This window comes from Gavia stellata, unplaced genomic scaffold (genome assembly GCF_030936135.1).
Source record: "Gavia stellata isolate bGavSte3 unplaced genomic scaffold, bGavSte3.hap2 HAP2_SCAFFOLD_259, whole genome shotgun sequence".
Classification (NCBI taxonomy): Eukaryota; Metazoa; Chordata; class Aves; order Gaviiformes; family Gaviidae; genus Gavia; species Gavia stellata.
Genome location: NW_026776783.1, coordinates 1 through 18,381, shown reverse-complemented (window position 1 = coordinate 18,381; position 18,381 = coordinate 1). Strand labels below are relative to the sequence as shown.

Sequence of the window (18,381 nt, the reverse complement as noted above, 5' to 3'; positions counted from 1 at the left end):
GAGCAGGGCCGACGGTGCAACATCCTCAGGGCAGGATCTGGCTCCTCGCCGGGACGGAGCGAAGGCGATCACCATGGCTGGGAGCAGAGCCGCAGGACGGGAAGACTTGGGAGCATCCGGAGGCACCGGGTCAGTAGCCGACGTTTCTGCTTTTGCCTCCGGGACGGAGTGCCGGCCCCAGCTCAACGCCCGCCGTGTTCGGTGCCGGCATGCCCGTGGCATGGGAGCGCCAGGCCGTCGGCATCACCATGCCCTGCGGCAGGGACGGGCACTCGGCTCGCGCCCACGGTCAACTCACAGATTTCCATCGTCGGCAGCTTGTGGAGGGTTTCTTTTCTTTTTTTTTTTTCCTTTTTTTCCTTTTTTTTAATAAAAACGGTCTTTAGGTCGACTGCTGGCAGCAGCTCTGAGCAGAAAGCCCCTTCCTCCAGAGTCTGCTTACAAAAGAGTTCAGAAAGGGTCAAATATTGACCAATAATGGTTTTGGCTGCATTTGAATCTTGATTGTGGCTTCTGCAATGTACAGCAGGGAGGGGACGGACGGGAGGGGACAGGAGGGGATGAGTTTTTCCCTTAGTCGGCAGGTTTGGTGACCAGGGAAAGGGGCTGCGTTTGCAGCACGGCCAGGGCAGCCTGCGGGGACGGGATGGCGGCCGCGAAGGACGGAGGCGAGGACAGGAGAGCCGTGGAGGGAACCGAGGTGAAGGGGATGGGTCTGGAGAGGAGCGAGGGCGGGCTGCCGAGGCTCGAGGAGGAGGAAGAGGAGGAAGAGGAGGAGGAAGAAGAGGCGGCTTTGCCCGAGAGGAAGGCGGCCGAATGCACTGCGAGCTGAGCCCTGGCCTCTGGCTTGGTGGTGAGCGAAAGGGGCTGAGCTTGTTCCGAGTGGGTGGCAGCCGGCGCGGCCGGGGATGCCAGGGCGGCCGACGGCGTGGCGGGCGAATCCAGCATGCTGCCGTGGGAGGACGCGGGGCTGTCGCACGGTTTCTCGGCCGGCAGGTACTGCACGCACGGCTTCTTGCTTTTGGATGCCAGGGAGCCTGCGAACGATGAAGGACGGCGTGAGCGGCCGAAAGCCGGAGGGAGGAGGCTGGCAGGGGGGATACTCACTCTCCGTGTCGTGGCTTTGCTGCTGGGCCAGCTTCTCTCGCTTTCTCTTCTTTTTCTTGCCCTGGAAAATATTATAAAGTCCTTATGTGGCTTTCCGCCACCGGCGAGCCCTTGGGGGCTGCTCGACAGATGAGAAATGGGGCTGACGGTGCCCCAGAGCAGCTCACAGGGATGCAGGAGCCTCTGACGGCAGCAGAGCATCCCCAGGGACGCAGCATCGTTGCCTACCACCCCCAGCACCCCAAACATCGACCTCCCTGAGCACAGCAAGCAACCTCCCACCAGCCAAACCCCCCGGGAGAGGAGTCATCCAGGAGCCTGGCGAGGGGACAGGAGGGGAGACCTCCTCCCAGCCGCTCCCCACGGCCGCGGGACTTCGGGGGTCACACTTACGTAGTTGTCCCGCGCCGACCACGTCGGGTAGAGCTGCGAGTGCAGCTGCCGCTCTTTCCGCGCGAGCTCGTAATACTTCGCCTGCTCCTCCCGCGACAGCGAGTGCCACTGCAGGGGGGGAGAAGAGACCATGCTGCAAACCCCAAAGCCGCGCTGCAAACCCCAAAACCACGCTGCAAACCCCAAAACCACGCTGCTGGACCCGAGGACACACCGTCCTGGGGCTGCAGGGACACCAGCAAGTTGTCATCCTGTTGCCACCCAGGTCCCTGCCAGCTCCCTGGGACCCCCTGGGCTGGCGATGCCCCCAGGACAAGGGACTGAGCCATGGGGAGAGGTGGAGTAAAGGGGGCTGAAAGCCATTTTAAGGTCATAAACGGGCAGCACGCGGGCGCACAGCCGGTGCCGAGGGAGATGCCGGTACCCGTCTGCCCAGGATCTGGTTGATGGCGGCGCTCTCCTTCAGCGTGCACTCGGCCACCACCTTGGCCCTCATCTCCTTCATGTACAACATGAAGGCGTTGAGCGGCTTCTTGATGTGGGGTTTCTTCTCCTCCTCCTTCTTCACAGTGACGGGGGATTTCCTGCAACGAGCGGGACGGGGGGTCAGGACCCACTCTGCACCATGCAGGGCACCCAGAAGACAAGCTCCTGTCCCAGGGCCGTCCCGTCCCCCACTCACGAGTTGCCTCCGGGGCTGACGCTGGGCTGGGTGGGTTCCTGCTTCACGATGGGTGAGACGATGGTGGGGTGCGGGATGCCCGAGGGGTGCAGCCCGTGGGTAGGCGGAGGGACCATGTGCGGGGAGAAACGGCTGGACATCAAACTGCAGCGGAGGGAGCGGGAGAGGAGGGCTTGTCAGCTCCCCACGGGCACCACCAGCCCCTGGTTTCCACCCCAAACCCTCCTGAGAACCTCCAGGGTTAAGAGACCACCACCCCCAACGCAGCCGGGGTCTGGTTTTACACTGGATCCTGCCCCACCTCGCAGGACGGTAACACGCACCCAACCTAAGCGATGCCCTGAGCCCGTGGGACGTGCCTTTTTCCCCACGGCATCACCCGTGGGGACCATCTGCACCCTCCCACGGGTATTTTCGGCCGAGGAGGCCACTGCAACCTCCTGGGGCTGGTCTGTGCCCGTGCAGAGCAGGGTGGCCCCAGGAGCACCCACTGTCGATGCTGCTGCGGGGCCGAGTCCCACATCATCCTCAGGGAAGCAGCCAAAAACCCACTGCCAGCTCCGGGACGCCCAAGCAGGGTCCCTCGTCCCTGCCAAGACCCACCTGGACATGGAGGCGTTCATGGCGAGGGCGGGGTAGGGATGCCGAAAGCCGCCGGGAGGGATGGAGTACACGGGCTGTCCTTGCCTGCAAACGCACGAGCTTTAGCGGAAAAAATATCCCTCCTCAATTCACAGGGGTCCTCAGACCGCTCCCTGGCTGATCTCACCCCAACGATTCCCAAAATTTCCAGTGGTGGGGAGTCCTGCCCTTCCCAACCTCTGTGGGAGCCCTCGGCATCCCACTGAGCTCGCAGGGGAAAAAGGGGATAAAGTGGGAAGAGGAGGAGGTTCTCAGGGACGTGGGGCTCATGGGACCTGCCCGGGGACAGGGACACGGAGGTGGGAGCAAGCCCGGGGTCGAGCCCATCCTTACTGCGGCACGAGCCAGCCCAGCGGGTGCGGGATCTGACCCACGGCTCCTGGCGACAGCGGGTAATAGGGGGGCAGCTCGGACGGGTGCGGCGGCCGCGGGATTCCTGCGGGAGGGAGGGAGGGACAAAGGGAAGCGGGGTTAAAACGTGGACGTGGCAGCCTCTGAGCACCCCGTTTGCCTCTGAGCACCCCATCTGCCTCCGAGTACCTTCCCTTTGAGCACCCCAGCCTCATCCCAGTACCCTTCCCTGGAGCACTCCATCGTCTTCTGAGCACCCCATCTCCCTCCAAGCATCCCACCTCCCTCCAAGCATCCCACCTCCCTCCAAGCACTCCGTCTTCCTCCAAGCATCCTGTCTCCCTTCCAGCACCCCATTTCCCTCCCAGCACCCCATCTCTCTCCGAGCATCCTGTCTGCTGCCAAGCATCCCATCTCCCTCCGGGCACTGGTCTCCCTCTGAGCACCCCGTCTCTCTCCCAGCACCCATCTGCTCATCTGGAGCACGGGGAGAGGGTGCTGAGACAAGCGTAACGGAGACCCGGAGGGATCCCCACACACCCCAACCAAACCTGTGACCAGGTGAGGACCCATCCCCGGCTACCGTCCCCGTCCCCTTCCCACCACCCAGGGACCGGGCTGCGAAAACCATCCGGGAAGCAGAGGGACCATCCGACGGAGAGCACCCCATTCCCAGCACGGCACCGATACCGTCACGGTCCCTTTGCCTACCCGAACGTGGCCCCGCTCAGCCGATGCCATGTCCCCCCCCACACTGTGCTCACCCGTCTTTGGGTCGATCTCTGGCGAGAGGTGGCCGGGCGGCGAGCCCGGCGAGAAGTGGTCGTTGCTGTAGGTGATGAGCGGCGTCAGCGGGTGCATGTGATGGGCGTGCTGCACCACCGGGACCTTGTTCGACTGCGGGACGGCGAGGGAGAGCACATGGGAAGGCAAAACAATGACCACCCCCCAAAAAACCCCTCCATGGGCATCATATCAGCATCACGGAGGGGGGCGGAGTGGGGTTTTCCCCTGGGAAACCCATCACCCCCGTGGGATTCGGCTGCTCTTACCAAGTGTGCGGGTGAGGGCGAGCGGCTGTCCTTCAGCGTGGCACCGGCGGGCACGTCCAGCAGCGGCCACTTCATCTGCAGGTACTGCAGGAGAGCCGGGCTGACGCCCTCCGCCAGCCCCCCAAACACCCCCCCAGCCCCAAAACACCCCCCCACTCCCGGCTGCACGCTCAGCTGTGGACACCCCAACCCACGCAGGACACCGTGGGCTGGTGGCAAAGGGGTTTTGGGGACACACGGGGCTCTTTTCAGCCCTATAAGCCCCTACGGACCTCGTAAACGGTGCGAAGCCCCAAATCCTAAATCCCAAATCTCCACCCCAAACGCTGCAAAGCCCCAAATCCCAAATCCCTGCCCGAAACTGTGCGAATCCCTGCTCGGCGCCGTCTTGCTGGGGAACCACGAGCCCCCACCTGCCCTCCCCACAATTCCCCGCTCGCCTGCACCGCTGCTGCCTTTCCCTACCCCAAACCCAGACTTTTCGGGACACGGCGATGCCCGGCGCAGCACAGCATAAGCCGCGATCGCCCGTGGGGCTCAGCCCCGGGGTGGTCCCCGTGCTGGGGGGTGCTCTCCCTGTCCCTGGTCCCCGGGGTACCGGCACCCACCCTGAATTACCGGAGTGCAAGAAACCAGCCCCATATTGCAACGAGGGGTGGGGGGAGGCAAATATGGAGCTTTTTTGGGGGGGTTTCCCCCCTCCCGGGGTTAAACCTTGCTGTGACACATGGGTTTGTCTCCCTGGCACTGGAAGTAAGTGGCCCCCAAAAGAAAGGTGCTTTGTGTTGTGTTTTTTCGGCGGAGGGGGGCCGGAGGCATTTCCCGGCAGACAGCGGGAGGGAGGCACGTCCTGCGAGATGCCAGGGCTGGGGAATGTGGCCTGGACGGGCCGCAGCTGCGCGCAGGAATTTCCCCGCAGTACAAACCTTCCTGATCCGAAGCAGCTGGAAGGAAAACCCAGCGAGGAGCTGCGGGGAGCGTTAACTCTTCCACGGCTGGACGGAGGCATCACCGCCTGCACTGCCTCTTGCAGCCCACAGTGTCCTGTATCCACCCCCCCCAGCATCGCCTCCCGCTTTTCCCCAGTTTCCAGCACCCCCCTCTGCATCTCCAGCATCCCGCCTGCATCCCCTCATCCCCTCCAGCATCCCGCCTGCATCCCCTCATCCCCTCCAGCATCCCCTCCTGCACCTCCAGTATCCCCCTTGCTCCTCCAGTATCCACCCCCCATCTCCAGTATCCCCCCCTTCTCCAGTATCCCCCTCCCCATCTCCAGTATCCCACCCATCTCCAGTATCCCCCCCCACATCTCCAGTATCCCCCCATCTCCAGTATCCCCCCATCTCCAGTATCCCCCCTCCACATCTCCAGTATTCCCCCTCCTGCATCTCCAGTATCCCTCATCTCCAGTATCCCCCTCCCCATCTCCAGTATCCCCCTCCCACAACTCCAGTATCTCCCACACACATCTCCAGTATCCCCTCCATCTCCAGTATCCCCCCATCTCCAGTATCCCACCCCGCATCACCAGTATCCCCCACCTCCAGTATCCCTCCTGCATCTGCAGTATCCCCCTCCCACATCTCCAGTATCCCCTCCCGCATCTCCAGTACCCCCCCATCTCCAGTATCCCCCTCCTGCATCTCCAGTATCCCCTCCCGCATCTCCAGTACCCCCCCATCTCCAGTATCCCCCTCCCCATCTCCAGTATCCCCCTCCTGCATCTCCAGTACCCCCCCATCTCCAGTATCCCACCCCGCATCACCAGTATCCCCCACCTCCAGTATCCCTCCTGCATCTCCAGTATCCCCCTCCCACATCTCTAGTATCCCCTCCCGCATCTCCAGTATCCCCCATTTCCAGTATCCCCCATCTCCAGTATCCCCCATCTGCAGTATCCCACCCCACATCACCAGTATCCCCCATCTCCAGTATCCCTCCTGCATGTCCAGTATCCCCCCCATTTCCAGTATCCCCCCCCCTCCCATCTCCAGTATCCCTTCTCCATCTCCAGTATCCCCCAACGCATTTCCAGTATTTCCCCTTTGGTCTCCAGTATCCCTCCCCCCTCCATCTCTAGTATCCCCCCTCCATCTCCAGTATCCCCCCTCCATCTCCAGCATCCCCCCATGCACCTCCAGCATATATTCCAGCATCCCCCCAGCATCCCCCCCTTGTACCCCCTTCCTGCCGGCGCTCGGCCCCGCACCGCCGGGCACCCCCCACCGCCGGGCAAGCTACAACCCCACAGCACATCCCGGCATCCCGACGAAGCTGGGAGAAGACGCAGCACTGCTCATGGGGACAATCCCACTGGCAAACTGAGGCCGCCCCGTGCCGATGGCACCGCTGCGAAGGCACCGCAGGAAACCCCACTGACCGCGGCACGGTCCCGACGAAGCCCGATATGAGGATTTCTTGTGACCCAACCGTTCCTGCAGCCGCCGGCACGGGGGATCCCCTAAAAACCTGCTTCACCACCTAAACCAGGCACCCACATCCTATGCCCACCCCATGCGCAGGGATGCTCCGGCATCCCCGTCCCAATGCCTCCGCGCGCTCTCCCCGGGAAGATTTTTGGCACCGCCGGGATAACAGCGGCAAGACGGACCCGTCGGTGCCGGGGAGCCGTAACCGGATCCAGCCCTTGGCCGCTCCTCCGAAGGCCGGTTGCGGAGGAGGCAGGGAGCCAGGGCGCCATGCGCGGTCGGAGCACGCTTGGTATGTGAGCGGCCCCGTAACCCGCGTGGTCTCGCGCCGCGCCGTGACCTGCCGCACACCCTGCGCTCCCCAGTACAGTAGGAGCCGTTTCCTGAAGCGCTGGCTTTGATGCGTCCTCCAAATCTGGGTGATCAAAGGCGCCGGGCTGCGGCGGGGAAGCCCCGGGGTCTGGCTACTGTACAACTCCGGGCTGGTTCCAAACAGCCGAGCGCCGCTGCCGCCCTGCGCGCCACCAAAGCTGCAGCGTGGTGTGGACGGGAGAGGGTTTCAGCTAGAGATGCTCCCGAGCTGGCTGCGGCGGCATCCGCGGCTGGGGTGATGCATGAGGTGCCCCGGCATCCCCACGGCCATAGCGGGGCGATGCGGAAGGTGCCCTGAGCATCTCCACGGCTGTGCTCGGGCGACACATGAGATGTCCCGACATCTCTATGACCGTCACGAGATGCCCTGAGCATCCCCATGGCTGTCCTTAGGCAACGGACGAGATGTCCCGACATCCCTATGACCGTCATGAGATTCCCTTGAGCATCCCCATGGCTGTGCTCAGGTGATGGACGAGATGTCCCGACATCCCTATGACCATCACGAGATTCCCTTGAGCATCTCCACGGCTGTGCTCGGGCGACACATGAGATGTCCCGACATCCCTGTGACCGTCACGAGATGCCCTGAGCATCCCCATGGCTGTCCTTGGGTGACGGACGTGATGTCCCGTCATCTCTATGACCATCCCGAGATGCCCTGAGCATCCCCATGGCTGTGCTCAGGTGACGGACGAGATGTCCTGACATCCCCATGACTGCGCCCGGGGTGACGCATGAGGTGCCCAGAGCATCCCTGCAGCCACGCCCGGGTGACGCAGGGGACACCCCAACCTCCCCATGGCCGTACCGGTCCGAGACACGCGATGCCGCAAGTGTGGGACAACCCGCGAGATATCCCAATAACCCCATGACTGTGCCCGGGGCCGCGCACGAGATGCCCTGAGCATCCCCATGGCTGTGCTCAGATGACGGACAAGACGTCCCGACATCCCTGTGACCGTCACGAGATGCCCTGAGCATCCCCCCATGGCTCTCCTTGGGCGACGGACGAGATGTCCCAACATCTCTATGACCATCACGAGATTCCCTTGAGCATCCCCACAACTGTGCTCGGGCAACGCATGAGATGTCCCGACATCCCTGTGACCGTCACGAGATGCCCTGAGCACCCCCAGGGCTGTGCTTGGGTGACGGACGAGATGTCCCGACATCTCTATGACCATCACGAGATGCCCTGAGCATCCCCATGGCTGTGCTTGGGTGACGGACGTGACGTCCTGACATCTCTATGACCATCACAAGATGCCCTGAGCATCCCCATGGCTCTCCTTGGGCAACAGACGAGATGTCCCGACATCCCTATGACCGTCATGAGATTCCCTTGAGCATCCCCATGGCTGTGCTCGGGCGACGCATGAGATGTCTTGACATCCCTGTGACCATCACAAGATGCCCTGAGCATCCCCATGGCTGTCCTTGGGTGACGGACGCGATGTCCCGACATCTCTATGACCGTCACGAGATGCCCTGAGCATCCCCAGGGCTGTGCTCGGGCGACGCATGAGATGTCCCGACATCCCTATGACCGTCACGAGATGCCCTGAGCATCCCCAGGGCTGTGCTCGGGTGACACATGAGATGTCCCGACATCCCTATGACCATCACGAGATTCCCTTGAGCATCCCCAGGGCTGTGCTCGGGCGACGCATGAGATGTCCCGCCATCCCTATGACCGTCACGAGATTCCCTTGAGCATCCCCAGGGCTGTGCCCAGGTGATGGACGCGATTTCCCAACATCTCCATGACCATCCCGAGATGCCCTGAGCATCCCCGTAGCCACCCTGGCAAGACGCACCCGGCGCTCCGCCATCCCGATCACCGCTCGTGGTGGCCGGCCATCCCCGGGGCGAGGCAGGAGCTGCCCCCCGCGTCCTCGCCGGGCGCCTTCGGCCCCGCCTCGCCGGCCCCTGCCCGCTGCCCCCATCACAAAGGGGGCTTTCTCGTCTATTCTGTAAGCGGAGAAGCCGCTGGGGGACGGCGGCTGGGGAACGGCCAGGCGTATAAAAGGCTGCTTCTCATTTTGAAGCCGTTTCGGGAGGCCGGGGAGGGGAGAGGAAGGGGGGGGGACCCTTTCAAAATATACAAAGAGGGGGGGAGCTGGCGAACGGTTCAGTGGTAATGTGGAAAAATGAAGCCCCCCCCCCCCCTTCCCCGTTCCCCTCGGCCCCAGCCCGGACACAGCTCCCACTGTCCCACCACGTGCGGGGAACCGCGCGCAGCGGCAGATTGGAGCTATTAAAAAAAAAAAAAAAAAAAAAAAGGAGAAAATAGTTGAAAATCGGTCACATTCCAGAGAGATTAGAGCAAGTTCTGGTTCCTCGTTACCAGCCACCCCCCAATTAAAAGCAGGGAGTTAACCCCTTCCCCGCCGGAGCGGTAGGACCACAATGAAGTCTCCTGTCTGTCCGTCTGTCCGTCCCCTCCCCGGGGTCAGAGGAAGGGGTGGCCGGGGGGGGGGTTGTGCCGCGTGGCGGCGGCGGCGGCATTTCGCCTCCACGCTTGGGAAGGAGGCGCAAACTCCGTAGGATCCCCTAATGCCCAATTAGGGGCTTTAATGAGCGGATTTCCTCTCCTCTTCCGTGCACAGGGCTCGATCCCGGCTGAGACGTTTTCCCTGGGAAAGGGGGAAAAGCGTCGCTGGAAAAGTCCTGGCTGGCGGCAGGGCTGGCGCTCTGTGTCCCAGCATGGCGTGGTCCGGCATTACGTGTCCCACTGTTGAGTGTCCTGGCGTTGCAGATCCCGGTGTGGCACGACCCAGCACCGTGTGTCCCGGCGTTGTAGGTCCCGGCGTCGTGTGTCCGGGATTGCACATCCCGCTGTTGCATGTCCCAGTACTCTGTGTCTTGGCATCGCATGTCCCAGCATCTCATGTCCCGGTGTTGCGTGTCCTGGTGTCATGTGTCCCAGGACTGCACATACCGGCATTGCGTGTCCCAGGATTGCACATCCTGGCATCACATGTCCCGGGATTGCAGATCCCAGTGTCGCATGTCCCAGGATTGCAGATCCCAGCATCGTGTGTCCCAGGACTCCACATCCCGGCGTCGCGTGTCCCAGGATTGCGCATCCCGGCATCGCGTGTCCCAGGATTGCGCATCCCGGCGTCGCGTGTCCCAGGATTGCGCATCCCGGTGTCGCGTGTCCCAGGATTGCAGATCCCAGCATCGTGTGTCCCAGGACTGCACATCCCGGCGTCACGTGTCCCAGGACTGCACATCCCGGCGTCGCATGTCCCAGGACTGCACATCCCAGCATCGTGTGTCCCAGAACTGCAAATCCCAGCGTTGCATGTCCCAGGATTGCACATCCCAGCACCCTGTGTCCCAGGATCACAGATCCCGGCATTGTGTGTCCCAGGATTGCACATCCCAGCATCCTGTGTCCCAGGATCACAGATCCCGGCATTGCGTGTCCCAGAATTGCACGTCCCAGCGTCACATGTCCCAGGATTGCACGTCCCGGCGTCGCGTGTCCCAGGACCGCACATCCTGGTGTTGCGTGTCCCAGGACTGCACATCCCGGTGTCGCATGTCCCAGGATTGCATACCCCGGTGTTGTGTGTCCTGGTGTTCCGTGTCCTGGTGTTCCGTGTCCCAGCATCTCACGTCCCAGCGTTGTGTCTTGGTGTTGCACATCAAAGCATCTCAAGCCCTGGTGTCCCATGCCCCGGCATCACGTGTCCCAGGATTGCAGATCCCAGTGTCGTATGTCCCAGGACTGCACATCCCGGTGTCGCATGTCCCAGGATTGCATACCCCGGTGTTGTGCATCCTGGTGTTCCGTGTCCTGGTGTTCCGTGTCCTGGTGTTCCGTGTCCCAGCATCTCACGTCCCAGTGTTGTGTCTTGGTGTTGCACATCAAAGCATCTCAAGCCCTGGTGTCCCATGCCCCGGCATCACGTGTCCCAGGATTGCAGATTCCGGCGTCGCGTGTCCCAGGACTGCACGTCCCGGCGTTGCGTGTCCCAGGACTGCACATCCCGGCGTTGCGTGTTCCAGGATTGCACATCCCGGCGTCACGTGTCCCAGGATTGCAGATCCCAGTGTCGTATGTCCCAGGACTGCACATCCCGGTGTCGCATGTCCCAGGATTGCATACCCCGGTGTTGTGCATCCTGGTGTTCCGTGTCCTGGTGTTCCGTGTCCTGGTGTTCCGTGTCCCAGCATCTCACGTCCCAGCGTTGTGTCTTGGTGTTGCACATCAAAGCATCTCAAGCCCTGGTGTCCCATGCCCCGGCATCACGTGTCCCAGGATTGCAGATTCCGGCGTCGCGTGTCCCAGGACTGCACGTCCCGGCGTTGCGTGTCCCAGGATTGCACATCCCGGCGTCACGTGTCCCAGGATTGCATATCCCAGTGTCGTATGTCCCAGGACTGCACGTCCCGGCTTTGCGTGTCCCAGGATTGCACATCCCGGCGTCACGTGTCCCAGGATTGCAGATCCCAGTGTCGTATGTCCCAGGACTGCACATCCCGGTGTTGTGCGTCCTGGTGTTCCGTGTCCTGGTGTTCCGTGTCCCAGCATCTCACGTCCCAGCGTTGTGTCTTGGTATTGCACATCAAAGCATCTCAAGCCCTGGTGTCCCATGCCCCGGCATCACATATCCCAGCGTTGCGTGTCCCAACCTCCCATCTCCTGGCACCTCGTGCCCCAGGATTACGGGATCCCTGTCCCGGTGTGACACCTCTGTCACCCTGCCTGTCCTCCTGACGTCTCACATCCCGACGTTGCACGTCCCAACATCCCGACGTTGCAGAGAAGATCCACGCGATCCCGGCACCCGGACGCTTCATCCCCATCCCAAAACCCGCCCCGGGCGAGCTGGAAAGCATTTGGGGAAGCATCCCGCTGGCACATCCCCGATGTCCATCCCTCCCATGGGAGCAGCCTGGGGCAGGTGGTGGGGGATGGTGACCCCGAATCCCCCATCCCATATTCCAGCCCGAATTCCCGGGAGTCTCCGGGCTCGGCAAGCCCGAACGCGACCCCCCGCTGATCCCCCCCAGCGCTCCTCGTTCCCAACCTGTTTACACAGCTGCGGGATAACTGACAGCTCACCCTTCCCCCTCTCGCCTCCGCTCCGGCCCTTTTTCCCCCAAAACGGCCCTTTTTCCCCCAAAACGCATCCCAAAACCCTGCCGGGGGAGACGGGAAAGGCCGGGCGTTGGGACGGCAAACGGGGTTTTGCAGGATGATTAACGGAGCCCCCGAAAATCTTTGTCTGGGTGTTGGATGCTCCGGTCCCGCGGCATCCCGAGATCCTGGCTCGTTTGGGATAAAACCAGGCAAATTTGGGTCCGGGGCGGAGGGGGGGGGGGGGGGAGAGGGAGGCGATTTTTTGGGGAAATGGGTTTTCCAGGCTCGAAGCATCATCGGATTCGATAAAACTCCGGGCCTGGGAGCGAAAGGCTGGAAAAGCCCCAAATCTTCCCCGGGGGGAGGTCCCGGGGGTGGAAAGCCGGGAGAGGGCTGCAGGTGCTGAGCCCCGGAAAGGGGGGGGGGAATTGGGGGGAGGAAAAGGGGGGGGAGAGGAAAGGGGGGGGGGAGAAAAGGGGGTATAAAAAAGGAGGGGAGAAAAAAGGGGGGGAGGAAAAGGGGGGGGGAGAAAAAGGGGGGGGTGAAAAAGGGGGGGGTGAAAAAGGGGGGGGTGAAAAAGGGGGGAAAAAAGGGGGGAAAAAAGGGGGGGGAGAGGAAAGGGGGGGGGAGAAAAGGGGGTATAAAAAAGGGGGGGAGAAAAAAGGGGGGGGAGGAAAAGGGGGGGGAGAAAAAGGGGGGAAAAAAGGGGGGAAAAAAGGGGGGGGAGAAAAGGGGGGGGAGAAAAGGGGGGGGAGAGAAAGGGGGGGAGAGAGAAAAGGGGGGGAGAGAAAAGGGGGGGAGAGAAAGGGGGGGTAGGGGGATAAAAAAGGGGGGGGGAGAAAGGGGGGAGAAAAAGGGGGGAGAAAAAAAAGGGGGGAGAAAAAAGGGGGGAGAAAAAAGGGGGGAGAAAAAAGGGGGGAGAAAAAAGGGGGGGTGGGGGAGAAAAAAGGGGGAGAAAAAAGGGGGAGAAAAAAGGGGAGAAAAAAGGGGGAGAAAAAAGGGGGAGAAAAAAGGGGAGAAAAAAGGGGGGGACCGAAAGGGGGGGAGAAAGGGGGGGAGAAGGGGGGAGAAAAAAGGGGGGGAGAAAAAAGGGGGGGAGAAAAAAGGGGGGGAGAAAAAAGGGGGGGGAGAAAAAAGGGGGGGGAAGGGGGAGAAAAAGGGGGGGAAAGGGGGGAGGAAAAAAGGGGGGGAAGGGGGGGAAAAGGGGGGGAAAAGGGGGGGAGAAAGGGGGGGAGAAAGGGGGGGAGAAAAAAGGGGGGGAGAAAGGGGGGAGAAAAAAGGGGGGGAGAAAAAAGGGGGAGAAAAAAAGGGGGGGGAAAAAAGGGGGGGAAAAAAGGGGGGGGAAAGGGGGGAGAGAAAAAGGGGGGAGAAAGGGGAGAAAGAGGTGGAGGGGGGAAAAGAGGGGAAAATGGGTGGAAAGAGGGGGAAAGGGGGGAAGGGGGGGGAAAAGGGGGGGAACAAAGGGGGGAAGGGGGGTGTGGGGGAAGCGAGTCCCACTTAGGGGAAGAGAAAGCCACGGGGCCGGCAGCCCCCCAGCGCGGGGTCCCCGCGGAGCTGGAAGCGAAGTCGGAAGAGGGAAACGGGAAGAGGGAAACGGGAAGAGGGGACCCCATCTCCCGCCTTCCGCGCCGGGGATCGGGTGTCCTTCGAGCTCCGATAATCGAGAAAAAGGGGAAAAGCCCCGAGCATCCCAGCCCCACGCGGTCCATCGCCATCCCGCATCCCCGTGCGGGAAGCCGCCGCGTTCCGCTTCCCCGCGGATAATTAGGGAGGGAGAAATCCCAATTACAGCTGGGATTTACAGCCCAAGAAACAAGCCGTAAATCCTCACCGCCCCCCTTCTCCCCGCCTCGCTCCCCTCCGAGCCGCTTCCCAGCCAAATAATCTCCTCCAGATGTTGGCCGCGAACGCCGGGACGGCGGTTTCCCGCGGGGACGAGACCTTTTTTGGGGGGGTCTCCGCATCCCCGCATCCCGCCAAGGCGAACCCCAAAAACACCCGCTGGGGTTATTTCTTTTCCCAGCGGAGTTCGGGGGTTTTTCAAGGGCTGCAAAGGGGATATACGGAGGGCGTGACGCTGCGTCTCGACTTGTCCCCGCGACTCGCGGTGTCCCCCTCCCGCATTTCCGGTGGGAACGGGCGCAGCGCTGAGTATTTGCAACCCCTCCATAAAGGATGCTCGACCGTTCCCACAACACAGCCCGAACCCATACAGCCGGCGGCACACAGACACCGGCACAAACTGGGCAGGAAATTCAATGGCACCGGGATGGGAAACAGGAAAAAAGGCTGGGAGCTGAAAAATAAACCCCAAAAAACCCCTTTTGGGATGAGCTCGGGACGCAGCGCTTAAAGCCGACCTTATCTTGAGCCACCGATCCCCGTGTCGTCGCGCCGGGGATGCCGGGTGGCATCTGCGAGCAGCTTGGCCCCGGCGGCGGCTCCGCAGAGGAAGGCGGCCAGAGGAAAGGCGGGATGGGAGGATGGAAGGAAGCGGGATGAGGCTCGCGGGGGCTGGAGCATCGCCAGGACGCTGGCCGAGCTGGTCCGGGGCAGCCGGCGGGGCGCAGCCTCATCCCAAAGCGACCTCGGTGCGGGGATGCTCGAGCATCCTCCATGCGTGGGTGCCCGAGTACCCCTCACCCATGGGTGCCCCGAGCATCCCTCGCCCGTGGACACCCCGAGCATCTTGCATACGTGGCACCCTGAGCATCCTCACCCATGGGCGCCCCGAGCATCCTCCATGCGCGGGTGCACTGAGCATCCCTCGTTCATGGTGCCCCGACCATTCTCCATGCATGGGTGCCCTGAGCATCCCTCACCCATGGGCACCCCGAGCATCCCTCACCCATGGGTGCCCCAAGCATCCTCCATGCGTGGGTGCCCTGAGCATCCCTCGCCCGTGGGCACCCTAGCATCTTCCATACATGGGTGCCCTGAGCATCCCTCGCCCACGGGTTGCACCGAGCATCCTCCATATGTGGGCACCCTGACCATCCCTCACCCATGGTGCCCCGAGCATCCTCTACACATGGGCACCCCGAACATCCTCACCCATGGGTGCCCCAAACCATTCTCCATGCATGGGCGTCCTGAGCATCCCTCACCATGGGCACCCCGAGCATCTTCCATGTGTGGGCGTCCGAGCATCCTCACCATGGTGCCCTGAGCATCCCTCGCCCATGGGTGCTCCGAGCATCCCTCGCCCATGTACACCCCAAGCATCTTCAACACATGGGCACCCCGAGCATCCCTCACCCATGGGTGCCCCGACCATCCTCCATGCGTGGGCACCCCGAGCATCCCTCACCCATGGGTGCCCCCGACCATCTCCATGCGTGGGCACCCGAGCTCCCTCACCCGTGGGCGCCCTGAGCATCCCTCACCCATGGGTGCCCGAGCAACTCTCACGCAGGCACCCAGCCACGAAAAAGAAACGAGCGACGCAAGCCGGCACCCCGGCCCGCCGGCAGTTCCCTCCCGCTCCCCAAACCTGGCGGCAACAAGTTTTCCCCGCTGCCCCGAAGCTTTTGTCTGCAGCTTTCAGCTCCCGTCCATCACGCTGAATAGCTCCATTCATCCCGCGTTCAGGCGGCGCTGCATCCGCGCCGGGGGGGATCCGGGGGGATCCCAGCGGGTGCAAAGGGCTCAGCCCCACCCTGGCAAAAAAATCCCACCGGCTCCGAAGTGTCCCCCCCGGAGCATCCTTGGTCTCGGGGGGATGAGACACGCGGTGCTCAGCTGGGAAGGTGTTTTAACGACGTTCGCACGCGTGAAATGTTTAAGATCTCATCCGAGGTGTGGGGAGGAGGAAGAAGTCGCACCGAAGCCAGGCTGCCGTGGAAATTTGGGGTGAAGGGGGTCCCGCGGCCGTGCCGTGATCCGCCGGCCATGAACCCATGATTTTGGGGGCTGACACCTCTGAGATGCATCTCTGCATCCTGCCGGGTGATGCTGCGCCCAGGCTTGGGGGAGCACCAAGGGGGTCCTGGACCCCCCTGGCAGCACCCATGGGACACCGGGGGGTCCCATACCTCCCCCACCAGCACCATGGGACACCAGGGAGTCCTGTATTCCTGCCAGCACCCATGGGACACTGGGGGTCCTGTACCTCCCCACCAGCACCCATGGAACACCGGGGGGGTCCTGTATCCCTGGCAGCACCCATGGGTCACTGGGGGTCCTGTATCCCTGGCAGCACCCATGGGACACCGAGGGGGGGTCCTGTACCGCTGGCAGCACCCATGGACACTGGGGGTCCTGTACTCCCCACCAGCACCCATGGAACCACCGGGGGGGTCCTGTATCCCTGGCAGCACCCATGGGTCACTGGGGGGTTCCCTGTATCCCTGGCAGCACCCATGGGACACCGAGGGGGGTCCTGTACCGCTTGGCAGCACCCATGGGACACTGGGGGTCCTGTTGGGGGGTCACGTACCCCCCTGCCAGCACCCATGGGACACCGAGGGGTCCTGTACCCCTGGCAGCACCCATGGGACACCGAGGGGTTCCTGTACCTCCCCACCAGCACCCATGGGACACTGAGGGGTCCATACTGCTGGCAGCACCCATGGGACACTGGGGGTCCTGTACCTCCCCACCAGCACCCATGGGACACCGGGGGGGTCCTGTACCGCTGGCAGCACCCATGGGACACTGGGGAGTCCCGACCCCCCTGGCAGCACCCATGGGACACTGGAGGGGGTCCTGTACCTCCCCACCAGCACCCACGGACACCGGGTGTCCTGTACCGCTGGCAGCACCCATGGGACACTGGGAGGTACAATACCTCCCTGGCAGCACCCATGGGTCACCCAGGGGGTCCTGTACCCCTGGCAGCACCCACGGGACACCGAGGGGTCCTGTACCCCTGGCAGCACCCATGGGTCACTGGGAGGTCCAATACCTCCTGGCAGCACCCATGGGTCACCAGGGGTCCCTGTACCTCCCACCAGCACCCATGGGACACCAGGCTCACCCAGCCTCACAGCCTGCCGACCTCCCCTGCCCTCTGCACGGCTCCGGGTGGATTCCCAGGCTCAGGGATCCCCAGGGTGCCCGCACGGGGTGACACCGCTGCCAAAAATCACCCTACAAAAGCAGCGAGCCGTGAAGTCGCCCATCATCCTCACCCCTTCTCCTCCTCCTCCTCCTCCTGGGGTACCTCCACCCCAGCCCATCGCACCCCAACCCATCCCCTCTCCCCCCAAAACACCCTCAAACCCGATACGAGCACGAGAGACGGGACCGGGCGCGAGCCCGACCTCCCCCTGCCCTTAACCCTCCTCTTCCTCCGGCCGGATGCGCCGGGCGCTTCTCTCCGGGTTCCTCTTCCCCGGCTCCCGCCAGCGACTTCAAGGAAGAAAAACTAATGAAAAGCAGCTGCTCGGAATACCAGAAAGATGATGAATGCGCGTTAAGTCCCCTTAACAAAACCAGGTCTTATGAGAGTCGCCCGAGCACTTACTTCATTGCTTAATTTGGGAATCGTGTTGGAAAAGGGAGGAGGAGGGAGAAGTTGGGGGGTTTAGTGGAAACTCCTGGAGGTCTCATTTAGCCAAAAAAAAGAAAAAAAAAAAATCCTGGGTAATTAGCCGAATAGCATAATTAAGGAGGAGACATAAAGGGGCCATTGTGCGCGAAGGCTCAACAGGCAGGAGCACCTCGGAGTGGGGAAACTGAGGCACGGGGCGGGTTCGCTGGCGGGAGGGATGCGAGCGGCCCGGCAGCTGCGTCGGGTGAGCTGAGAAGCCAAAAAGTGCGAAAAAGCTTTTTTTCTTAATATTTTCCAGGTGGGGAAGGAGCCTGCACTGCTGGGAGCGGGGTGGGAATCCCAAATAAACCAGCAATCCCAAAGAGGCGCCCGGCGAAGGACGAACCGCCGCGGTTAGAGGATGCCGAGCAGCGGTGTGAGCCCCCGCAGCCAAAAAAAAAAAAATCCCCTCCCTAATCCCAACACCTCCATCCCGCATCCCGAAGAGCGCACGCCAAAACCCACCCCGCTCAGCCGGAGCCGCCGCCGGGAGCCTCCGGCAAGACCCGCCCGGTTTTCGGAGCAACCTTTTTCTTGCCAAAAATCTGTATTTATCATTTTTCTTGGCAGACGGGCGTTTAAGAGGATATATTTTCTTTTGCAGACAGATACGCCTCTGTGTTGCAGCCCGCGCGGGATGGCGAGCTCATCTCAGGAACGGGAAAAAAGCCGAAACGAGCCAGGTTGTGGGGTTTTTTTTTTTTTTTCTCATTTATTTA

At 62.3% G+C, this 18,381-nt stretch overlaps 1 protein-coding gene across 1 annotated transcript; it reads right to left on the bottom strand.

The window, feature by feature from the left end:
* Nucleotides 1–277: 277 nt before the first annotated feature.
* TCF7L1 (transcription factor 7 like 1) lies at nt 278–8,863 on the bottom strand. Its single transcript, XM_059834826.1, has 10 exons — nt 8,849–8,863; nt 4,228–4,401; nt 3,940–4,072; nt 3,158–3,260; nt 2,786–2,869; nt 2,183–2,326; nt 1,925–2,084; nt 1,501–1,608; nt 1,108–1,168; nt 278–1,037 (listed from the first exon to the last, which is right to left on the bottom strand). The coding sequence occupies exons 1-10, from the start codon at nt 8,861–8,863 to the stop codon at nt 574–576; spliced, it is 1,446 nt and encodes a 481-aa protein (XP_059690809.1). The 3' UTR covers nt 278–573.
* Between the last annotated feature and the right edge of the window lie 9,518 nt (nt 8,864–18,381).